The following is a 22,018-nucleotide window of genomic DNA, read 5'->3' as shown; positions in this document are numbered from 1 at the left end:
GTGACTCCCCACTCTAAGGTCCTTTTGGGGACCCATTTCAGTGATGGTCGAGGACTGAAATATACTCATTTAGGGCCATTTTAGCCAAATTGGATGAAAGTTGTGGTGCACAAAGTTTGCCTCTGTGTGACGTAAGCCCCAGTAGATGAAAATTACCACATTGCTCATATTCTAGAGAGAGAACAAATTACTATTGCAATGTTTTGGTTTTGCCTCTAAAACCATGGCTGCATCTGAAACGACACCCTATTCTCAATCAGGGCACATAGGGCTCTCATCAAACGTAGTGACTCTATATGGAATATGGTGCCATTGGGGACTGAAGCAAAATCTTAGTAATTGTTGTATGTTGCGTTTATATTTTTGTTGAGTATATTTGAAAGAAAATAAATAATATTTGAACCCGGGTCTGGTAGACAACAGTAAATCAAATTGTTCTACACCAGAAATAACTCCCCCTCGGCCTGTTACCTCACTTCCTGGTCCTTTCTCGTCCCTGATAGGTTCTTTCATGGTGGTGAACGGCTCGGGCCGGGCGTCGGGGCAGAAGGCCCACCTGCTTCTGCCCACCCTGAAGGAGAATGACACCCACTGCATCGACTTCCACTACTCTCTATCCAGCCGCGATGGCGCCAGTCCCGGGGTGCTCAACGTCTACATCAAGGTGAACGGCGGCACCCAGGGAAACCCAGTGTGGAATGCCTCCGCCTCGGTGACCGAGGGATGGGTCAAGGCCGAGCTGGCCATCAGCACCTTCTGGCCCAACTCCTATCAGGTGAGGGGAGAGCTTCAATGTCACCACATACTGCCACATCTGTGTGGTGTTTATTAAGGCACACAACATAAAACATTTTTTAAATGTTTGCAAGGAAAACAAAATAGTTTCTATTGGACAAGTCCAAATAATCCCCCCATGTTTCAGTCTGTTTTCTTCCGTTTGGTGCATATACAATAGGTTTGATATGTTCACTACACCGCTATCACACCAACTATAGCAATGCTCAAGCCACTGTTCAGAACCGGTATGCTGTGTGGTAGGCCTATTGTTGGAAATATGATTTTTTGATATTATTTCTTATATTAATATTGCCTGTCATTGTGCGATACGGTTCGACCACTGACAGCGAATGTTCAGATGGAACCCAATTGGTTTATTTGCAGTCTTCCTAAAGTTAGCAAAATAAGTTCAAGAAATTGCTTAAACTTCAATACAAATAATTTTTCAGTAACTAGATTACTCACACCATGGGGTTATTGGTGAAATTCAATCGGATGAGAATCACCACATTAATTGCTCTGATTTGAATACAATTATTCATCTATTCCTCAACTTGAAAGTCCTCCTTCTAGCATGCATTACTGCCTATTTGCCAACCTTTTTAAAACAGTTTTTTGCTTCATGAACAAGTCTCCAACCTCAATAGCGCCGTTTTCCTTATACAGTGCACTACTTTTGACCAGAGTCCTATGCGCCCTGGTTAAAAGTAATGCACTGAATAGGGAAAAGGGTGTCATTTGAGATGCAACCCAGGTTTTAGAGGCAAAACCGAAACATTGCGATAGTAATTTGTTCTCTCTGGAATATGAGCAATGTGGTAATTTTCATCTACTGGGGTTTTACATCACACAGAGGCAACCTTTGTGCACCACAACTTTCATCCAATTTGGATGAAATGGTCCTAAATGAGTATATTTCAGCCCTCAATCCTTGCTGAAATGGGACCCCAAAAGGACCTTAGAGTGGGGAGCTTAGTCACCTCAGCCAGAATTATCTTGGCAAATCATCGCTCACAGCAAATTACCATGTTAAATAACCTTTGAGGGAAAATCGTTTTAGGTACCCACACAACTCTCTCTGCTTTCTCTCTTTGCTATCTCTCTCTCTCACTCTCTCTATATACAGTGCATTCGAAAACTATTCAGACCCTTGACTTTTTTCCATATTTTGTTACGTTACAGCCTTATTCTAAAATGTATTAAATAGTTTTTCCCCCTCATCAATCTACACATAATACCCCATAATGACAAAGCAAAAACAGGTTTTTAGAGATTTTTGCAAATAAAAAACTGATCACATTTACATAAGTATTCAGACCCTTTACTCAATACTTTGTTGAAGCACCTTTGGCAGCGATTACTGCATTGAGTCTTCTTGGATATGACGCTACAAGCTTGGCACACCTGTATTTGTGGAGTTTCTCCCATTCTTCTCTGCAGATCCTCTCAAACTCTGTAAGGTTGGATGGGGAGCGTTGCTACACAGCTATTTTCAGATTTCAAGAGATGTTCGATCGGGTTCAAGTCCGGGCTGAGTGCCACTCAAGGACATTCAGAGACTTGTCCCGAAGCCACTCCTGCGTTGTCTTGGCTGTGTGCTTATGGTTGTTGTCCTGTTGGAAGGTGAACCATACCATCGCCCCAGTCTCAGGTCCTGCTCTGGAGCAGGTTTTCATCAAGGGTCTATATATATATATATATATATATACACACTGAACAAAAATATTAGGAAATGAGTCAATTGAAATAAATTCATTAGGCCCTAATATATGGATTTCACATGACTGGGAATACAGATATGGGTCTCAGGATCTCGTCACGATAATATTGTGCATTGAAATTGCCATCGGTAAAATTAAATTGTGTTCGCTGTCCGTAGCTTATGCCTGCCCTTACCATAACCCCACCGCCACCATGAGGCGCTCTGTTCACAACGTTGACATCAGTAAACTGCTCACCCACGACGCCATACACTTGGTCTGCGGTTGTGAGGCCTGTTGGACATGCTGCCAAATTCTCTAAAATGACATTGGCCTCCAACAGAGAAATGAACATTCAATTCTCTGGTGGACATTCCTGCAGTCAGCATGCCAATTGCACGCTTCCTCAACTTGAGACATCTGTGGCATTTTGTTGTGACAAAACTGCACATTATAGAGTGCTCTTTTATTGTACTGATGAGTTCTGACTTTAATCTTGAAATACTGTTAATTATCAGGTATCCTATTGAAATATTGAGTGCCATAGTCTGGTTTCTACACCAGAAGTTAATGGTTATCTGGTGGAGGCAATTAAGCTTGGAATGTATTGAGTAAAGGAAAGGCAATCATGTGTGCAGGCACTGATAAGAGTGGAGAGGTGGTTTTGTGAGGAATGGAGGGCCGAGGTCAGGTCACATTAAGGGATAAGGAACCGTTTATTGCTTGCATCACTTAACTTCCTGCCTAGCAATAAAGATGTAATGTTAAGAGAGAAGGAGACTCCACCCAAATTCGGGTATATGTGCTACCAAATATGTATTTGTCTGTTCTATCCTTTGGGTGAATAAACTTGGTTGGAGCTTTTATAGTGTCCGTCAGTTTCTTACTCTGTTATTTAGAACCTAACAGTGCCTAACAAGGTGCACCTGTGTAAGGATCATGATGTTTAATCAGCTTCTTGATATGCCACACCTGTCCGGTGGATTATCTTGGCAAAGGAGAAATGCTCACTAACGGGGATGCAAAAAACATTGTCCTATAACATTTGAGAGAAATACGTTTTTTGTGCAATTGGAACATGTTCTGGGATCTTTTATTTCAGCTCATGAAACACACTTTACATGTTGCGTTTATTTTTGTTCGTTGGATATATACTGTATTTCTCACCCCGTCTCGCTCACTATTACAACCCTTTCTGTCCATTCATGCCCCGTCACTCTTCACTGAACCTCTATCTCCCCATCTCTTTCTCTGTGTAAATGAAATACAATAAATGTATGAATCTCTGTTAATGGAATTCAGTTACTTGAGTACTATCTAATTATATTACATATGACCTCGGTGAGGTGGAAAGACTAATATTTAAAATATTCACTTTAATGTGAATATTTGGTCATTTTGTCTTAGCTATAATTAAATATTTACTTAGCCTAAGAATGTGTGCCTTAGCCTAAGAACTAAGGCACACATAACCTTTTCATATTTCATGATCCTGCTTGAAATAGTTGACAGTTTGTTAATTAAAGCAGCTGAGAACAGTCTGTAAATGTAACGTATACGCAAGGAGTCAGGAAGCAAGTGCAGAAGGTGAGTTTAATAATTATAAACATGAAGAAAATACAAAACAGGGGACGCATTCTGAACATAACCAAAACCAATACTGCCTGTTGACTGAAGCTACATGAAGGGAGAGTAATCAGGGAATGAAGTCCAGGTGTGCTTAACGATGGGGAGTAGATGTGCGAAATGTGGTTTGCCAGGGCTGGTGGTTAGTAGACCGGCGATTTCTAGCGCCGGAGGGAGGGAGCAGGAGTAGGCGTGACAGTAAATGGCGTTCATTGACTTTAATTAATTCTGTTAAATATGAGGCTCGTTATCTCTAAGAATCTGACTGCGTGGTTGTATGACGATGACTAAAAACCCACTGTATGTTTGATTAGACAAGTGACTATGGCACAGATGTGGCAAGTTTTACAAAAAGGAACGTAATCTTTAATTGTGCGCTCACCTGGCACAAGGTATTTGAGGCATGATGGGTCATTTAACCTCTATGGGCTAGGTGGGACGCTTGCGTCCCACCTACGTAACAGCCACTGCCAGCCTGTGGCGCGATTTTCAAAACCTTAAAAATCCTATTACTTCAATTTCTCAAACATATTACTATTTTACAGCCATTTAAAGACAAGACTCTCGTTAATCTAACCACACTGTCCGATTTCAAAAAGGCTTTACAACGAAAGCAAAACATTAGATTATGTCAGCAGAGTACCAAGCCAGAAATAATCAGACACCCATTTTTCAAGCCAGCATATAATGTCACCAAAACCCAGAAGACAGCTAAATGCAGCACTCACCTTTGATGATCTTCATCAGATGACAACCCTAGGACATTATGTTATACAATACATGCATGTTTTGTTCAATCAAGTTCATATTTATATCAAAAACCAGCTTTTTACATTAGCATGTGACGTTCAGAACTAGCATACCCCCCGCAAACTTCCGGGGAATTCGCTAACATTTTACTAAATTACTCACGATAAACGTTCACAAAAAGCATAACAATTATTTTAAGAATTATAGATACAGACCTCCTCTATGCACTCGATATGTCCGATTTTAAAATAGCTTTTTGGTGAAAGCACATTTTGCAATATTCTAAGTACATAGCCCAGGCATCAAGGGCTCGCTATTTAGACACCCGGCAAGTTTAGCACTCACCATAATCATATTTACTATTATAAAAGTTTGATTACCTTTTGTTGTCTTCGTCAGAATGCACACCCAGGACTGCTACTTCAATAACAAATGTTGGTTTGGTCCAAAATAATCCATCGTTATATCCGAATAGCGGCGTTTTGTTCGTGCGTTCCAGACACTATCCGAAATAGTAAAGAAGTGTCGCGCGCATGGCGCAATTCGTGACAATAAAATTCTAAATATTCCATTACCGTACTTCGAAGCATGTCAACCGCTGTTTAAAATCAATTTTTACGACATTTTTCTCGTAGAAAAGCGATAATATTCCGACAGGGAATCTCCTTTTCGGCAAACAGAGGAAAAAATCCCAAAGGCGGGGGCGGTCGGGGTCACGCGCATAAGCCCAGTGTCCCTTGATCGGCCACTTGAGAAAGGCGATAATGTGTTTCAGCCTGGGGCTGGAATGACGACATTCTGTTTTTTCCCGGGCTCTGAGCGCCTATGGACGACGTGGGAAGTGTCACGTTAGAGCAGAGATCCTTAGTAAATGATAGAGATGGAAAAGAAGTTAAAGAAATGGTCAGACAGGCCACTTCCTGTAAAGGAATCTCTCAGGTTTTGACCTGCCATTTGAGTTCTGTTATACTCACAGACACCATTCAAACAGTTTTAGAAAATTTAGGGTGTTTTCTATCCATATGTAATAAGTATATGCATATTCTAGTTACTGGGTAGGAGTGGTAACCAGATTAAATCGGGTATGTTTTTTATCCAGCCGTGTCAACACTGCCCCCTAGCCCTAACAGGTTAAAGATGTCCATCGTAGCGTTTTAATAAGATGGCCAGGAGGACGGCCCTGAGGGCGAGGAGTGGGCCGGTCCAGATGGCGGAGATGGAAATCCCAGATGATGTTGGGGTCCAGGATGTCCACCACCGGGACCCAAGAGCGCTCCTCAGGAGCTCAGTCCACCAGGTACTGGAGCCGACCCCCACGACGTCGGGATTCCTTCAATGTCCAGGGGAGGAATCGGGGGACGGCATCAGCCGGGGCACCAGGAACCACCGGCCTGAGGAGGGAAACATGAAAGGAGGGTCAGATCCGGTAGTTGGTGGGGAATTATAAACAATAGGTCCCCTCATTGACCCCCCGTAGGGCCATGAAGGGCCCCACAAACTGGGGACTCAGCTTCCAGTAGGACAGGCGGAGCGGGAGGTTCCTGGTGGAGAGCCAGACGTGATCACCAGGATGGGTCACTTCTGCCCAGGGAAAGAACCGGGCCCACTTCACCTGCCAGTCCTCGCATTGACTACTTAGGAACCTCCCCAGCTCCTGGTTGGTCCTTTCCACCTGCCCATTAAACTGCTGGTACCCGGATGTGAGGCTGACCGTAGCCCCCAGCTTCTCCGTCAAGGCTTTCCACACCCTTGACGTGAATTGGGGACCATGGTCGGAAATGATGTCCTCCGGAATGCCATCATTTATTTTTATTTCACCTTTATTTACCCATGTAGGCCAGTTGAGAACAAGTTCTCATTTACAACTGCAACCTGGCCAAGATAAAACAAAGCAGTGCAACAAAAAACAACAGAGTTGCACATGGGATAAACAAACGTACAGCCAATAACACAATAGAAAATCTGTATTCAGTGTGTGCAAATTAAGTAAGGAGGTAAGGCAATAAATAGGCCGTAGTGGCAAAGTAATTACAATATAGCAATTAACACTGGAGTGATATGTGCAGATGAGGATGTGCAAGTAGAAATACTGGTGTGCAAAAGAGCAGAAAATAAATATGGGGAGGAGGTAGGTAGTTGGTTGGATGGGCTATTTACAGATGGGCTGTGTACAGCTGCAGCGATCGGTAAGTTGCTCTGACAGCCGATGCTTGAAGTTAGTGAGGGAGATAAGTCTCCGACTTCAGTGATTTTTGTAATTCGTTCCAGTCATTGGCAACAGAGAACTAGAAGGAAAGGCTGCCAAAGTAGATGTTGGCTTTGGGGATGACCAGTGAAATATACCTGCTGGAGCGCATGCTATGGGTGGGTGTTGCTATGGTGATGAGTGAGCTGAGATAAGTCTTTGATTGGCAAAGCTCTGCCTTATAGATGACCTGGAGCCAGTGGGTTTGGCGACGAATATGTAGCGAGGTCCAGCCAACGAGAGCATACAGATCGCAATGGTGGGTAGTATATGGGGCTTTGCATACAAAACAGATGGCACTGTGATAGACTGCATCCAATTTGCTGAGTAGAGTGCTGGAGACTTTTTTGTAAATGGCATCGCCGAAGTTGAGAATCGGTAGGACAGTCAGTTTTGTGAGGGTATGTTTGGCAGCATGAGTGAAGGTGGCTTTGTTGTGAAATAGGAAGCCGATTCTAGATTTAATTTTGGATTGGAGATGCTTAATGTGAGTCTGGAAGGAGAGTTTACAATCTAGCCAGACACCTAGGTATTTGTAATTGTCCCCATATTCTAAGTCAGAACCATACAGAGTTGTGATGCTAGGCAGGCGGGTACGTGTAGCGATCGGTTGAAGAGCATGCATTAGTTTTACTAGAGTTTAAGAGCAGTTGGAGGCCACGGAAGGAGTGTTGTATGGCGTTGAAGCTCGTTTGGAGGTTTGTTAGCACAGTGTCCAAAGGAGGGCCAGATGTATACAGAATGGTGTCGTCTGCGTAGAGGTGGATCTAAGAATCACTCGCAGCAAGATCGACATCATTGATATATACAGAAAAAAGAGTCGGCCCGAGAATTGAACCCTGTGGTACTCCCATAAAGACTGCCAGAGGTCTGGACAACAGGCCCTCTGTTTTGACACACTGAACTCTATCTGAGAAGTAGTTAGTGAACCAGGCGAGGCAGTCATTAGAGAAACCAAGGCTAATGTCAGAAGACCTGCTGGAATAGTACTTCATCGACCTTGAGAGCGGTAGGTAGACCTGGGAGAGAAGTAAAATGGCAGGATTTAGAGAATCTGTCAACAACCAGAATAGTGGTAAAACCATCAGAAAGGGGGATATCTGTTTCAAAGTCTATCGACAAATGTGGCCAAGGCCACTGAGGCACGGGAAAGGGAAGTAGTTTCCCTGCTGGGGAGATTTGGATTGTGTACATACCGAACATGAGTTGACATAGTGGGCGACGTCCTGCGCCAAGGTGGGCCACCTGTATTTGTTGGAGAGGGATTGGATGGTGCAGGTGATACATGGGTGTCCAGCGGCGAGGGATGTGTGTTCCCAGGTCAAAAGCCAATCTCTCTCCCCCATGGGGACGTAGATGAGCGCTGGAGGGCAGGTGGCAGGAGCAGGTAACCTCTCCAGAGCCTGGTGGATGTCCACATCTACTTCCCAAAACACGGGGCCAACGATTTGGGAGGACCGATTGATGGGCTGGAGGACTCTCACAGGACCCTCCACTGACGTGGAACCACAGGGTGTGGGAAAGCAGCTCCCCACAGCATCCTGGTCCCCAGGCAGTGATTCTCATCTTTGACCAGGAGATGGTGAGGTTATGAAGTTAGCACCACGGGAGGCTGAGAATGACTGTGTACAGGCACGGTGATGATGAAGGGAAGACTTTCTTGGTGCTTGGGTACCATGGTGAGGGTGAGTGGTGCTGTGACATCCGTAATTGTGCCGTATCCCAATGGTTGCATATCCAGGTCTTGGAGAGGAAAGGAAAGCGGGTGTTAAGTTCAGTTAGGAGGCGAGGGCCTGGTCGATAGAGTTCCCCACGTCACCGGAGTCCACTAGAGCTTTAGAGACAAGACGAGGGACAGCCAGCCAGTGAAATGGGAACCAGAAAGGGTTTGGCGAAAAACGATAATGGAATACTCATTCCTATCCTGAGAGACGGAAGGTTACGGGGCCACCCCTCTGCCCTAGTGGACCCCGGATTGGGACGCACCTGACACCACTGAAGCTGGTTCCCTTCCTGGCTGAAATAGGGACAGAGCCCCAGCTGTCTCTGGCGACGCCGCTCTGCCGTGGAGTAGTGTGTGGCCCCTACCTCCATGGGTTCAGGCTCTGCCTCAGTACAGACAAAGGAGCGAGGTGAATGGCGAGGTGGACACCGGTGCTCCCGAAGAAGGTTATACAGAAGGAAGGCCATCGCGGTGAGAGCATCCAAGGATATGTTGTCATCCTGACATGCCAACTCCGTCTGGACCTCTTTGCGTAGTCCACTGGGGAATAGAGTGCGGAGTGCCGGCTCATTCCATCTGCTGTGGGCTGCCACAGTCCGAAAGGTGAGGGTGTACTCCACAGCGGTCTTGGCACTCTGCTGGAGTTGAAGTCACTCACCTCCCTCTCTGGAAGATGGTTGTAGACCGCCTTGAACAGAGCCATGATCCTCTCATAGGAACCCAGCTCCTCCTTTCCTCTCCCCAGATGGCCGTATCCAACTCCAACAGCCGTCCGGTCAGCAGGGAAATGACCGTGGTAAGCTTTGACCTCTCGGTGGTGGGTGCTCCCATCTGATAGGCGAAATAGAGGGAGCATTGGAATAGGAAGCCACGGCTTTTCCGATGGAGTGCCGTCATACTTCTCCTTAAGGGACAGTCGGGCATCACTGACCTGGACGGACTGCTGGGTAGGCTGGGGGAATTTGCTCACAGTGACAACCTGTGGTAGGCTGGTCGTGGTGTTGGTGGAGTAGATGACCCTGTTTCTCGACCATCTGGAAGATGATGTAATCTTCTGCTGCCTCCAGAATTTCTGAGGCAGTATTCTGTAACGTGTACGCAGGGAGTCAGGAAGCAGGGGCAGAAGGTGAGTTTAATAATAATCATGAAGAAAGTACAAAACAGGAGACATTTACATTTAAGTCATTTAGCAGACGCTCTTATCCAGAGCGAGACGCTTACTGAACCCATACTGCCTGATGGCCAAAACCAATGCTGACTGAAGCTAATGAGGGCTATATGAAGGGAGAGTAATCAGGGTGGTGATGAAGTCCAGGTGTGCTTAACAATGGGGAGCAGGTGTGCGCAATGATGTTTGCTTTGTTTGCCAGGACCGGTGATTAGTGGATCGGCGACGTCGAGCGCCGAATGGAGGAAGCAGGAGTAGACATGACAGTAAATGTTGTTCATTAACTTTAATTTATTCTGTTAAATATTAGGATTGGTATTTCTTTAAGAATCTGACTGTGTGGTTGTATGACGATGACTAAAACCCCCACTGTGTGTTTGATTAGACAAGTGATTATGGCACAACAGATGTGACAAGGTTTACAAAAAGTAATGTTCTCTTTTTTTTTATTGTGCGCTCCCCTGCCACAAGGTATTTCAGGCATGATGGGTCATTTAGAGGTGTCTGTCTTAGCGTTTTAATAAGATGATAACATCATTGTTTCTGTAAAGATGTTATACACAAATACTCTGTGTGTGTCTTTGGAATTTCTCTCTGCATTTCACACAATTGTTCTTTATCTGAAAATTGCCATTGACATCCAAGAAATCAAAACCCTCACATGTCCTCTGTTCAAATCCTCCCTGTTGTTTCCCTCCCTCTAAAGCAGTTGGGGCAGTTGAGAATTCACACCATGTACCACCCCAATTCACACAGTGTACCACAATGTACTGAAACAGAAGAACTAGGCAAAAAAACTGTCTGTCGGGCGGTTATAACGGCCTAAGCAGAAACCCTTGGATTAGGCTGGTCTGCCGCCCTGCATACATTCACTTCAAAGCCTCCCCTGAATCTCAAGAAGAAGCGTCAAGATTACCGTCCCAAACTTTGTTCTTGCCAGCCAGGTACGGCTGCTCGATGTCATGGGGAGACAGAGAGATGTTCCCGCCACGTTTTATCCATGCAACTGATTATTTTAATGAAGGCAGGTTCCAGGCGGTGACACCGGGGCATCACACTAAACGCTTAGAATGACTGAAGAGAGAACACTTAAGATTTTAAGAAAATTGGGTAAATGCCGACCACTTGACAATGCTAAGGACCTGACCGCTTCATGTCAGAGAACACTGAAAGGAGCAGATACAGGAGTGGATAACTCATGTCAGAGAACACAAAAAAGGTGCAGAGAATGTGCTGAACACTGAAGGAGGAATTGAAATGAGTGAGCAACCAGACATCGTTGGCATTCTAGGGCGGTGCTTACTTTCCTGGCGAACAAGTCCTATGCCATTTTGATTGAGGGCTGCTTCCTTCCTCATACTGTGTGCCACAAGGCTCCCAGCTGTCACAGGAGCACTGCACGGGTTACAGGGCTCATGACCCCACTTCACCCAGTGGTCTCCTGGGTCAGAAGATGCTTTTCTATGGCAGCCAGGCAGAGGCAACCAGGCCAGACCGACAGAGAAAGAGGCAAATGCAAAGGCAGCCAGGTCAGTTTGACAGAGGATGAGACAGAGGCAGTGACACCTGAACATGTGGAGGAGAGGAAGAAGGAAGGGGGTTGATGTATAATGTAGCAGGCTGAGTGACTGAGAAAATTACAACATCTGTAAAAATTCTGGTCATTTAGTTTTGAAGTCAGACATGCTCAGCCTGTGAGTAAGAGCCATTATCCTGGGAGGGAGAATATAAATGTAGGTTTGACTGAGCTGTAGTTTGACTCTCAGGTCTACTGGAGGGATATGTCAGGTTTAGATGGACAGTTAAAGTCATAATCAGAAAATAACCATTATCAGAAAAGCAACATAACCTTGGACCCCATGTTAAGAGTAAAACACTGTACTGTACCTGTGAAAGGAGGCTGCTGTTCAGCTCTCTCTTATCCTTTTTACACTGAGCCAAACCGAGCTGAGACAAGCCAAGCGGTACTGAGCTGGCCTGTTTACGCATACAACGTAGTTGCTGGAACCGTGCTGGAAAGTATGTAAAAATAACATTTCAGAACCAGTACGGTTCGGTTTTTCCCTATAGTGTGAAATAGATATTTCTCATACACGCACAAACACACACACAGGCGTAGCTGTAAGCAGGAGCTCTTCTCATAAATGGTGTAAAATGTGGTTTCACTCTCTCCTCTTTCTCTCCCCACATCTCTCTTTCTCTCCCTCTGTGGTAGGTGATATTCGAGGCCGTATCCGTACAGGGCCATCCAGGGTTCATCGCGGTGGACGAAGTCCGAGTATTGGCCCACCCGTGCCGTAAGTAACCCGCCATGACTAGCCCACCGAGCATCATCTGGTCTCACAATCGCGTACGTGTGTAGTTTGGGGTGGGGTCACAGACAGAGGGTTGGAGGGAGGACGAGACAGATTACGGTGCACAAAATAAGGTACAAACTCAGGGCCTTCATCATTCATAGCTGACAGACCTCTTTGCCTCACATCTTTGGATTTCTCCAAGGCACTCAGTGTCCTCGACGTGTTCTCTTCTTTCTGTCTTTCTTTCTAACTCTCTGTCCCCAGACTTAGAGTTTTCCCCAAGAATTAGGACAGAGCACATAGCTACTTGTGCCAAATTCAAATAACAGTAGGAAGGGAAGGTAAATAAATGTCTTGAGGTAAAATAATCTAGTCGGTCTTCTTCTTCAATGGGGGACGTTAACGTAAAGATATATTCTCGTATTGAAATATCAATGAATACACTATTTCCAGGCACGGTGAAAATGAGATTAGGAAATCAGCTGAGCTCAATGCCATTTCAATGGCACACGGAGCAGCCTCAATGCACTGAGCAGATGAGGGACGGCAATTCTGGGGAAGAAAAGATGACCTGAAATCTTAAGTGATTTTCGATCGAAAAGGAAAAACACTGCTTTTTATGTCGTGCATTTGTATTCTTTATTCCGCACATAACTCAGCTTTCCCCTTGACCTCAATGCATGATTCACATGAACGTCAAACTTGATATTGTTAGAGTCAAAGAGTTCATATATGCTGATGCATGTCTAGTCATAGTATTGTGTGCTCTGTATAAAGTTTAGTTTAATGTCAAGGTGTACAACATTGACAGTTAAGAGCTAAATTGCAGTGTACAGTCCATATAAATAAATAAACAAATAAATAATGTCAAATGTCTGTGTGGAGGGAGCATCAGTCGGTCAAAGCCAGGTGAAAGCCTCAGGAGCCTTGGTCAGGGACAGGGTCCGACGGGTTCAGACTCGGAGCAATGACCTCAGCGCAACGGGTCTCTGTAGCTGGTAGCTAGCCAACTACTTCTCAACCACCAACAACAAGCAGCACTCACCTGGGTGATGCCCCGGCAGCCATTGAGGCGCCGAATAGCTCACTGCACATTGGCAATAGTCCAAAGTAGCTTGTAGTACTCCCAAGAATCTGCACTCGTCCTCTGCCATCTCAGTTGTCTTTTTTTGGCTCTTACTTCAGACTTCTCCATTCAACCTCAACCTCACTTTCAAATCAAAACATCCAGCTAGCCAGCTACTAGCTAGTTAGCTAGCCCTACCAACCATACAACCAACTGACTTGTTTGACAGTTTTGAAACATGGTGCTGGTTTAAGACAATTGTAATGTCATACACTGTTCATTATTTAAAACATATACAGTACCTGTCAAAAGTTTGGAGCCACCTACTCATTCAAGGTTTTTCTTTATTTTTATTATTTTCTACATTGTAGAATAATAGTGAAGACATCAATACTACGAAATAACACATATGGAATAATGTAGTAACCACAAAAGTGTTAAACAAATCAAAATATATTTTATATTTGAGATTCTTCAAAGTGGACACATTTTGCCATCAGACAGCTTGGAACCTGGAATGCCTGGAATGCTGGAATGCTTTATCCAACAGTCTTGAAGGATATGCTGAGCACTTGATGGCTGCTTTTCCTTCACTCTGCGGTCCAACTCATCCCAAACCATCTCAATTAGGTTGAGGTCGGGTGATTGTGGAGGCCAGATCATCTGATGCATCACTCTCCTTCTTGGTCGAATAGCCCTTACCCACCCTGGAGGTGTGTTGGATCATTGCCCTGTTGAAAAACAAATTATAGTCCCACTAAGCACAAAGCAGATGGGATGGCATATCGCTGCATAATGCTGAGGTAAACATGCTGGTTAAGTGTGCATTGAATTCTAAATAAATCACAAACAGTGGCACCAGCAAAGCACCCCCACAACATCACACCTCCTCCTCCATGCTTCACAGTGGAAACCACACATGCAGAGATCATCCATTCACCTACTCTGCGTCTCACAAAGACACGGTGGTTGGAGTTAAAAATCTCACATTAGATCAAAGGACAGATTTCCACCGGTATAATGTCCTTTGCGCATGTTTCTTGGCCCAAGCAAGTCTCTTCTTCTTTTTGGTGTCCTTTAGTAGTGTTTTCTTTGCAGCAATTCGACCATGAAGGCCTGATTCACGCAGTCTCCTCCGAACAGTTGATGTTGAGATGTCTGTTACTCTGTGAAGCATTTATTTGGGCTTCCATTTCTGAGGCTGGTAACTCGAATGAACTTATCCTCTGCAGCAGAGTTATCTCTGGGTCTTCCTTTCCTATGGTGGTCATCATGAGAGCCAGTTTCGTCATAGCGCTTGATGGTTTTTGCAACTGCACTTGAAGAAGCTTTAAAAGTTCTTGAAATGTTCTGTATTGACTGACCTTCATGTCTTAAAGTAATGATGGACTGTCGTTTCTTTTTGCTTATTTGAGCTGTATTTGCCATAATATGGACTTGGTCTTTTACCAAATAGGGCTTGTGTATACTACCCCTACCTTGTCACCCCTACCTTGTTAATTCTTAAATGCATTAAGTTAGGAAATACATTTTACAAATTAACTTTTAACAAGGCACACCTGTTAATTGAAATGCATTCCAGGTGATTACATCATGAAGCTGGTTGAGAGAATGCCAAGATTGTGCAAAGCTGTCAGCAAGGCAAAATGTGGCCACTTTGAAGAATCTCAAATAAAACATATATTTTGATTTGTTTAACACTTTTTTTGGTTTCTACTTGATTCCATGTGTGTTATTTCATAGTTTTGATGTCTTCACTATTATTCTACAATGTAGAAAATAGTAAAAAATAAAGAAAAACCCTTGAGTAGGTGTGTCCAAACCTTTGACTGGTACTGTGTATATACAGTGAGGGAAAAAAGTATTTGATCCCATGCTGATTTTGTACGTTTGCCTACTGACAAAGAAATGATCAGTCTATAATTTTAATGGTAGGTTTATTTGAACAGTGAGAGACAGAATAACAACAAAAAAATCCAGAAAAAAAACGCATGTCAAAAATGTTATAAATTGATTTGCATTTTAATGAAGAAAATAAGTATTTGACCCCCTCTCAATCAGAAAGATTTCTGGCTCCCAGGTGTCTTTTATACAGGTAACGAGCTGAGATTAGGAGCACACTCATAAAGGGAGTGCTCCTAATCTCAGTTTGTTACCTGTATAAAAGACACCTGTCCACAGAATCAATCAATCAATCAGATTCCAAACTCTCCACCATGGCCAAGACCAAAGAGCTCTCCAAGGATGTCAGGGACAAGATTGTAGACCTACACAAGGCTGGAATGGGCTACAAGACCATCGCCAAGCAGCTTGGTGAGAAGGTGACAACAGTTGGTGCGATTATTCGCAAATGGAAGAAACACAAAAGAACTGTCAATCTCCCTTGGCGTGGGGCTCCATGCAAGATCTCACCTTGTGGAGTTGCAATGATCATGAGAACGGTGAGGAATCCGCCCAGAACTACACAGGAGGATCTTGTCAATGATCTCAAGGCAGCTGGGACCATAGTCACCAAGAAAACAATTGGTAACATACTACGCCGTGAAGGACTGAAATCCTGCAGCGCCGGCAAGGTCCCCCTGCTCAAGAAAGCACATATACATGCCCGTCTGAAGTTTTCCAATGAACATCTGAATGATTCAGAGGACAACTGGGTGAAAGTGCTGTGGTCAGATGAGACCAAAATGGAGCTCTTTGGCATCAACTCAACTCGCCGTGTTTGGAGGAGGAGGAATGCTTCCTATGACCCCAAGAACACAATCCCCACCGTCAAACTTGGAGGTGGAAACATTATGCTTTGGGGGGTGTTTTTCCCCTAAGGGGACAGGACAACTTCACCGCATCAAAGGGACGATGGATGGGGCCATGTACCGTCAAATCTTGGGTGAGAACCTCCTTCCCTCAGCCAGGGCATTGAAAATGGGTCGTGGATGGGTATTCTAGTATGACAATGACCCAAAACACACTGCCAAGGCAACAAAGGAGTCGCTCAAGAAAAAGCACATTAAGGTCCTGGAGTGGCCTAGCCAGTCTCCAGACCTTAATCCCATAGAAAATCTGTGGAGGGAGCTGAAGGTTCGAGTTGCCAAACGTCAGCCTCGAAACCTTAATGACTTGGAGAAGATCTACAAAGAGGAGTGGGACAAAATCCCTCCTGAGATGTGTGCAAACCTGGTGGCCAACTACAAGAAATGTCTGACCTCTGTGATTGCCAACAAAGGTTTTGCCACCAAGTACTAAGTCATGTTTTGCCGAGGGTCAAATACTTATTTCCCTCATTAAAATGCAAATCATTTTATAACATTTTTGACATGCGTTTTTTAGGATTTGTTTGTTGTCATTCTGTCTCTCACTGTTCAAATAAACCTACCATTAAAATAATAGACTGATCATTTCTTTGTCAGTGGGCAAACGTACAAAATCAGCAGGGGATCAAATACTTTTTTCCCTCACTGTATATAAAAAACAACTAAATATGACTAATATTTACAGAAATGTACAGGAGCAATTCGCGATGCTGCTTTTATGGCCCCGTGGCAACACTCAAAATATAATTTGAGTATATGACACAGTTTCCTGCCCCTTGTAGGGAAAGCACCTCACTTCCTGCGGCTGCAGAATGTGGAGGTGAACGTGGGCCAGAACGCCACCTTCCAGTGTACTGCTGGGGGGAAGTGGTCCCAACACGACCAACTGTGGCTACAGGTGAGTCCCTCCCGTTCGCTCCACTATAGTTGTCATCCAGCTTGTCCCTCTCACTTTAACGCTACAATCATTCATTTGAAAAATAACAGACGGCAGCCCTGCCTGAGTGATGGGGCTAGACAAATATGGCTGTCCCATAGGGCGGCTCACAGTTGGACCAGCGTCGTCAAGGGTTTGGCCTGTGTAGGCCTCATCAGTGATGTAGAATACACAGGGCATTTTATTTGATCTCTGTTGCAGTGTTATGAGTGACTTTACCCTTGTGAAAGACACTTACAGTATTTTCCAGTTCCTTGCTGTACTTGCACACACACTGTAATGGTATAACCTCTATGGGGATATCCATACAATCTGTGCCCTGAGTGGAAAGTGTTGTTTTAATATGGACTACTGCCTCTCTATCAGCTATCACTGTACTTCACTAGCAAATGTTTGTGTCTTGTAGTAATGGCATTTGTAATGGAATGTAGTACCCAGGGCATAAAAAAGGACATGATAGAATAAATTTATGTTTGGGAGATTGTTATAGATTGTTATATAGATTGTTATGATAGCGCAAGGAAAAGTGCTGTGAAATGGAAAGTCACAGAAATGTATCTGAAAAAGTTGCAGGGTATCTGACAAACATTAACCATACTGTGAGTTTCTTTGGTTATCAGTTTTGAATGACCATCCTTTTTTACCATAACAATGTGAGAAATACTGTGTACACTTGTTAGTAAGCAAGTGTCTGTCTGGCTGTCTCTCTGCAGCAGTGGAACGGTAAAGATACAGCCCTCATGGTGACGCGGGTGGTGAACCACCGACGTTTCTCAGCCACCGTCAGTGTCGGGGACACGTCCCAGAGGAGCACCAGCCGCTACCGCTGCGTCATCCGCTCCGATGGCGGCTCCGGGGTTTCCAACTACGCTGAGCTCATCGTCAAAGGTATGGCTGACATACTAACAGCTTACCTGCTAGTGGCTAAAAGCTAGCAGATAAAAGCTAGCGGCTAACAGCTAGGCTACTGGCTAGGCTAATGCTAGGCTACAATAATACCAGCCTATTAGCAGTCGGTCAGAACTCCCCTGTGGTCCTCCAGTCATTATCCGAGCGGCCACCCCTCACTATTTCAGCCACCATCAGCAGCAGCAGTGTTATGTTCCACTGTCTCCCCCTTCTCCCACTTACTTATGCACGCTAACATTGTCTTGAACATAAACAAAGAGAACAAATTGGTTAAGGGAGTGGAAAACAAGGCTTGCTTCACAGATAGCGTAGACTGCTGGGGGGTCATTGGTTACTGTTGGATGGGTGGGCACTCTCTCTCTCCGCTCTCTTCTGAGAAAAAGAAGATACTTGGTCGGGCACTGTAAATAATCTGAAATATACTATATATTTTGTTCTATCACTTCTCTTCTCAGAAAGGGAGGACTCCTCCCCTCCTGTCTAAATTCAGCCCGTGACTGTTCCTGCCCCGGGTGGTTTGCCTATCCAAACAAACCTTTAATGCTGATATTTACCCACTAATGTGGGGCTTTGATTCCCGCTCACTGCCCATATGTGTGTGGAACGGGGCGAACTGGCGCTGCCTAGCAGAAGCTGGCATCGAATCACCACTGTGATGCATCTGGAAGTGAGGAGACTCCGCCTAACCTTGAGTTGTTCCTGCACCTGGCTTCTTGGCTCGGGCCTTCAGGCTTATAGCCAAGGGCCTTTGTAGTGCATCATGCCTGAATCGGTGCACCTCGGCTGGACTGGAGGCTACACAAATCCAGGCTGGCTGCTGTGTCCACTGGTCTCACCCTTGGTGTTTGATTAGCGTCCTTGGTGTTTGAGAGTAGATTAGCTGATAGTTCTGATTAATGACCTGCACAAGTGGCCCTCTCAGCCACTAGTCTATACGGATCAGCGGTCACAATGTCTCAGTCCATAACTGCCCCTACTACCCCTTCTTTTGAAGAAATCTGTAGGAATTGGATAGTTATGTTAAGCAAAAGGGTGATTTTAATTATCAAGTGATTTAGAGCTGGCAAATAAGGTGAATAGGTTCTTCCAGTTATGTATTGATAGGAATTAATCTAGTAGACTTTCCTACAGTCAAATGATCTAGTGGCCTCATGGGTGGAATGTTAATATTTTTCATAATTTCATAATAAATAAACATTATTTAAAAAAACGCTGAACATCCAGTGCTTCTACGTTAGACTAAAGGTAGATGGTGAAAGTCAAACTGGGCTAAGTGGGTGTTTGGTTAGATAGTTAGCAGAGAGATGTGTTTGGTGTGGTGTTGGCTGTTTTTGATTGGATGTTGCGCTGAGAACAGGAGCCATCAGCACCATCTGTCTCTCCTCATCATGCACTCCTCCTGGGCCCTCGTGTGTGTGTGTGTGTGTGTGTGTGTGTGTGTGTGTGTGTGTGTGTGTGTGTGTGTGTGTGTGTGTGTGTGTGTGTGTGTGTGGGTGTGTGTGTGTGTGTGTGTGTGTGTGTGTGTGTGTGTGTGTGTGTGCCAGGGAGGGTCTGTCTCTGCTGGCAGCTCCGGTGTTCAAAGACACTGGCATCAGCCAGGGGAATTCTGAGGTGCCAAGGCAGTGTGGATATAAAACAAGAGAGAGCCCTACGCGGAGGACGGGGGTTCTGGACCTGTTATGATAATGCAACGCTTTATTAGTCAGCTGTATTAGTTTGTGTCCTGATTTTAATGATAACATGAGAATCATGACACTACTGTGAGTTAGAGGGTTGGGGCAGTTTGAAGCAAACTGTTCACATATTATTCTGAATTTCCAGGGTCATCAAATACAATACTTTTACAGCATAGATACAGAATTGGTTATACAGAGTTATAGTGAATATATTAGTGCCTATGTTATTTTGTTAATATATATAATAGTTGGAATAGGATTGAATACCTGCTTATTGACTAAGAAGTGGTCGAACTGTGGCTTAGCCCTAGTGAAACTATAAAAGAAACTGAGGCCTTTTGGCCAGGTGCCTTTTACGTTCCAGACAGTGCATTCTCAATTCCCTATCAACATGTCATTGGCTGGATCTATGGGTCTCTTAAGGCTGAGGAAAAGCAGGGAATTACAGGTATTGGAAGAGATTAGAACAGTGAGGTTTAAGACACACCCATCTGTCAGAACCTTGCCCGCAGCATTCCCAGCTGATACAGATACTGTGCCTATCGACAATTTGTCTGGTGGTAATGGCGCTACCTTGGCAATCATGTCAGAATGGTCATACCTTCCTGTGTGGTGTCCTGTATACAACAGGAGTTACACAGGGTTTCTCCTTCCCGTTTTGACTGGTACCATTCAATTCAATAATTTATAAGACATTACAAGTAAATGTTGTCTAGTAAAATTGTTATGCAGTGCCAGGTCTCTCTCCGAATAGAGTCGTCAGAATACAAGCGCGTCTGTCAGTATGAACTTCATCACATCATCTTGCAAGTCTCCATGTGCTGGCTCCATACATGTTTCTGTGAACACATGAACACATAGTCACTGTTCTGTTACACATAGTCACTGTTCTGCTAACATTAGGTAGTGAGGATAGGTGATATCTGAAAAAACAAACTTATACTATGTTGAAGTTTGAACAGGTCAGACTAAACCTACCTAATTCTGGTCTCCCCATCGACAACCATTGGTGAGCAGGCAAGAGGTGAGGCTGAAGGTAAGGTCTTTGCCAGCGCCCTATTTACGGCCATGACAGCGCAGATCAGCTCCTGGCCCCTCATCAAAGATTCTGGTTGGTCACGTACAAACACACACACAGAGCACTGATTACATTCTCAATGGTGGTTATGATTAGCATGGTGGAAACAACCTGATTGCTGCATTCACCTTTTTGTTTCACTTCGGATGTCATAATATTTGAAGTGAAATAGAATGGTAAATGGAGCGATCAGGCTGGTTCCACCAGGGGAGGTTATGAAGGTGAATTGCGACAAAACTCAAAATTGTTTTGACCTTTGACCAGGTCAAATGTCACCAACCTGATTCAAGTGTCATCCCTGTTCTATTTATAGGAATGCTCACAGCGAGGGCATGTCTGCGTGATGCTGAGGGTCCACTTGCTGGCATTCTCTATGTTCCATGTTCGGCTGCAAAATGGACATCTCTCGAACAAATGCAGAAGGCAATCATCATAAACAATGTACTTCCTCATCTTAAGAGGTGGTATTGACTGGGAGGGCCTGTGACAGAGTCATACAATAGACAGCCAAGTGGTAAATTGCAATTTGATATAAAAAAGGACAAAGTGTTTTGATAATGCACTTTACAAACAAAATAACCCTACTACAACCAAAATAACCCTACTACTTGTATCTGCTTGGCTGGGTAATTAACCTACTAGTTTAGCAAAACCTTTCGCATGACACACCTTACTGTTGTTGATGAAGCCGTCTGTGTCATCAGGGCAGTAACATGGGTCAAGCTAATTCTATGCTTTAGAGAGACTGACTGCAGCTCCAGATTAGATTAGGTTCAGCCCAGTGACGATGTTACGGTTTGTTGCTCCTAGTTCACTGTATTAGTCAGACTCAGACATGAGTAAGCTACCACCATAGCTGCATCCGTTATCCATTACATAATACACTTGTATGAGCTATGAACTAATTTGCAAATCCGACTTGTAGGCTAACATTAGCTAGCTAACTAGCAGTGCATGTAAACCATAGTTGTTTGTGCATCCTTCTGGAAGCATGCGTCGCCGAACCGGAGCCAGAGACATGGTCAATTCGGATAGGGATTTTCAGTCTCAAACGGCCGTGATCCTTTGAATGTGTTGGGGGCGATGAAACAACGGAGCCCCATTCAATTAAGGAAATTATTTGCACGTCGAGCTTGGCAAAAGGGAGCATGAATTGTTGACATAATTGTAATCCAAACCCAACCTTAATTTACTAATTCTGACACATTTGGGTTACAAACTCCATTTTAGATGAGACTGACTTTATGACCAAAAGTATC

At 44.4% G+C, this 22,018-nt stretch overlaps 1 protein-coding gene across 5 annotated transcripts in view; it reads left to right on the top strand.

Annotated features, from left to right (window-relative positions):
* LOC106565046 (receptor-type tyrosine-protein phosphatase T) overlaps positions 1 to 22,018 on the top strand; it is a 500,470-nt gene that overhangs the window by 201,102 nt on the left and 277,350 nt on the right. For all 5 annotated transcript variants that reach the window (XM_082958989.1, XM_082958987.1, XM_014131664.3 and 2 more), the window contains exons 3-6: positions 504 to 775; positions 12,205 to 12,286; positions 16,942 to 17,057; positions 17,810 to 17,984. In XM_082958989.1, the coding sequence (XP_082815115.1) occupies positions 504 to 775; positions 12,205 to 12,286; positions 16,942 to 17,057; positions 17,810 to 17,984 (645 nt within the window). The remainder of the gene's footprint in view (positions 1 to 503; positions 776 to 12,204; positions 12,287 to 16,941; positions 17,058 to 17,809; positions 17,985 to 22,018) is intronic.

The sequence above is a fragment of the Salmo salar genome, chromosome 12 (assembly GCF_965601325.2).
Source record: "Salmo salar chromosome 12, fSalSal1, whole genome shotgun sequence".
Classification (NCBI taxonomy): domain Eukaryota; kingdom Metazoa; phylum Chordata; class Actinopteri; order Salmoniformes; family Salmonidae; genus Salmo; species Salmo salar.
Note: the sequence above shows the minus strand (reverse complement) of the source record. Positions and strands in the feature narration are given on the sequence as shown.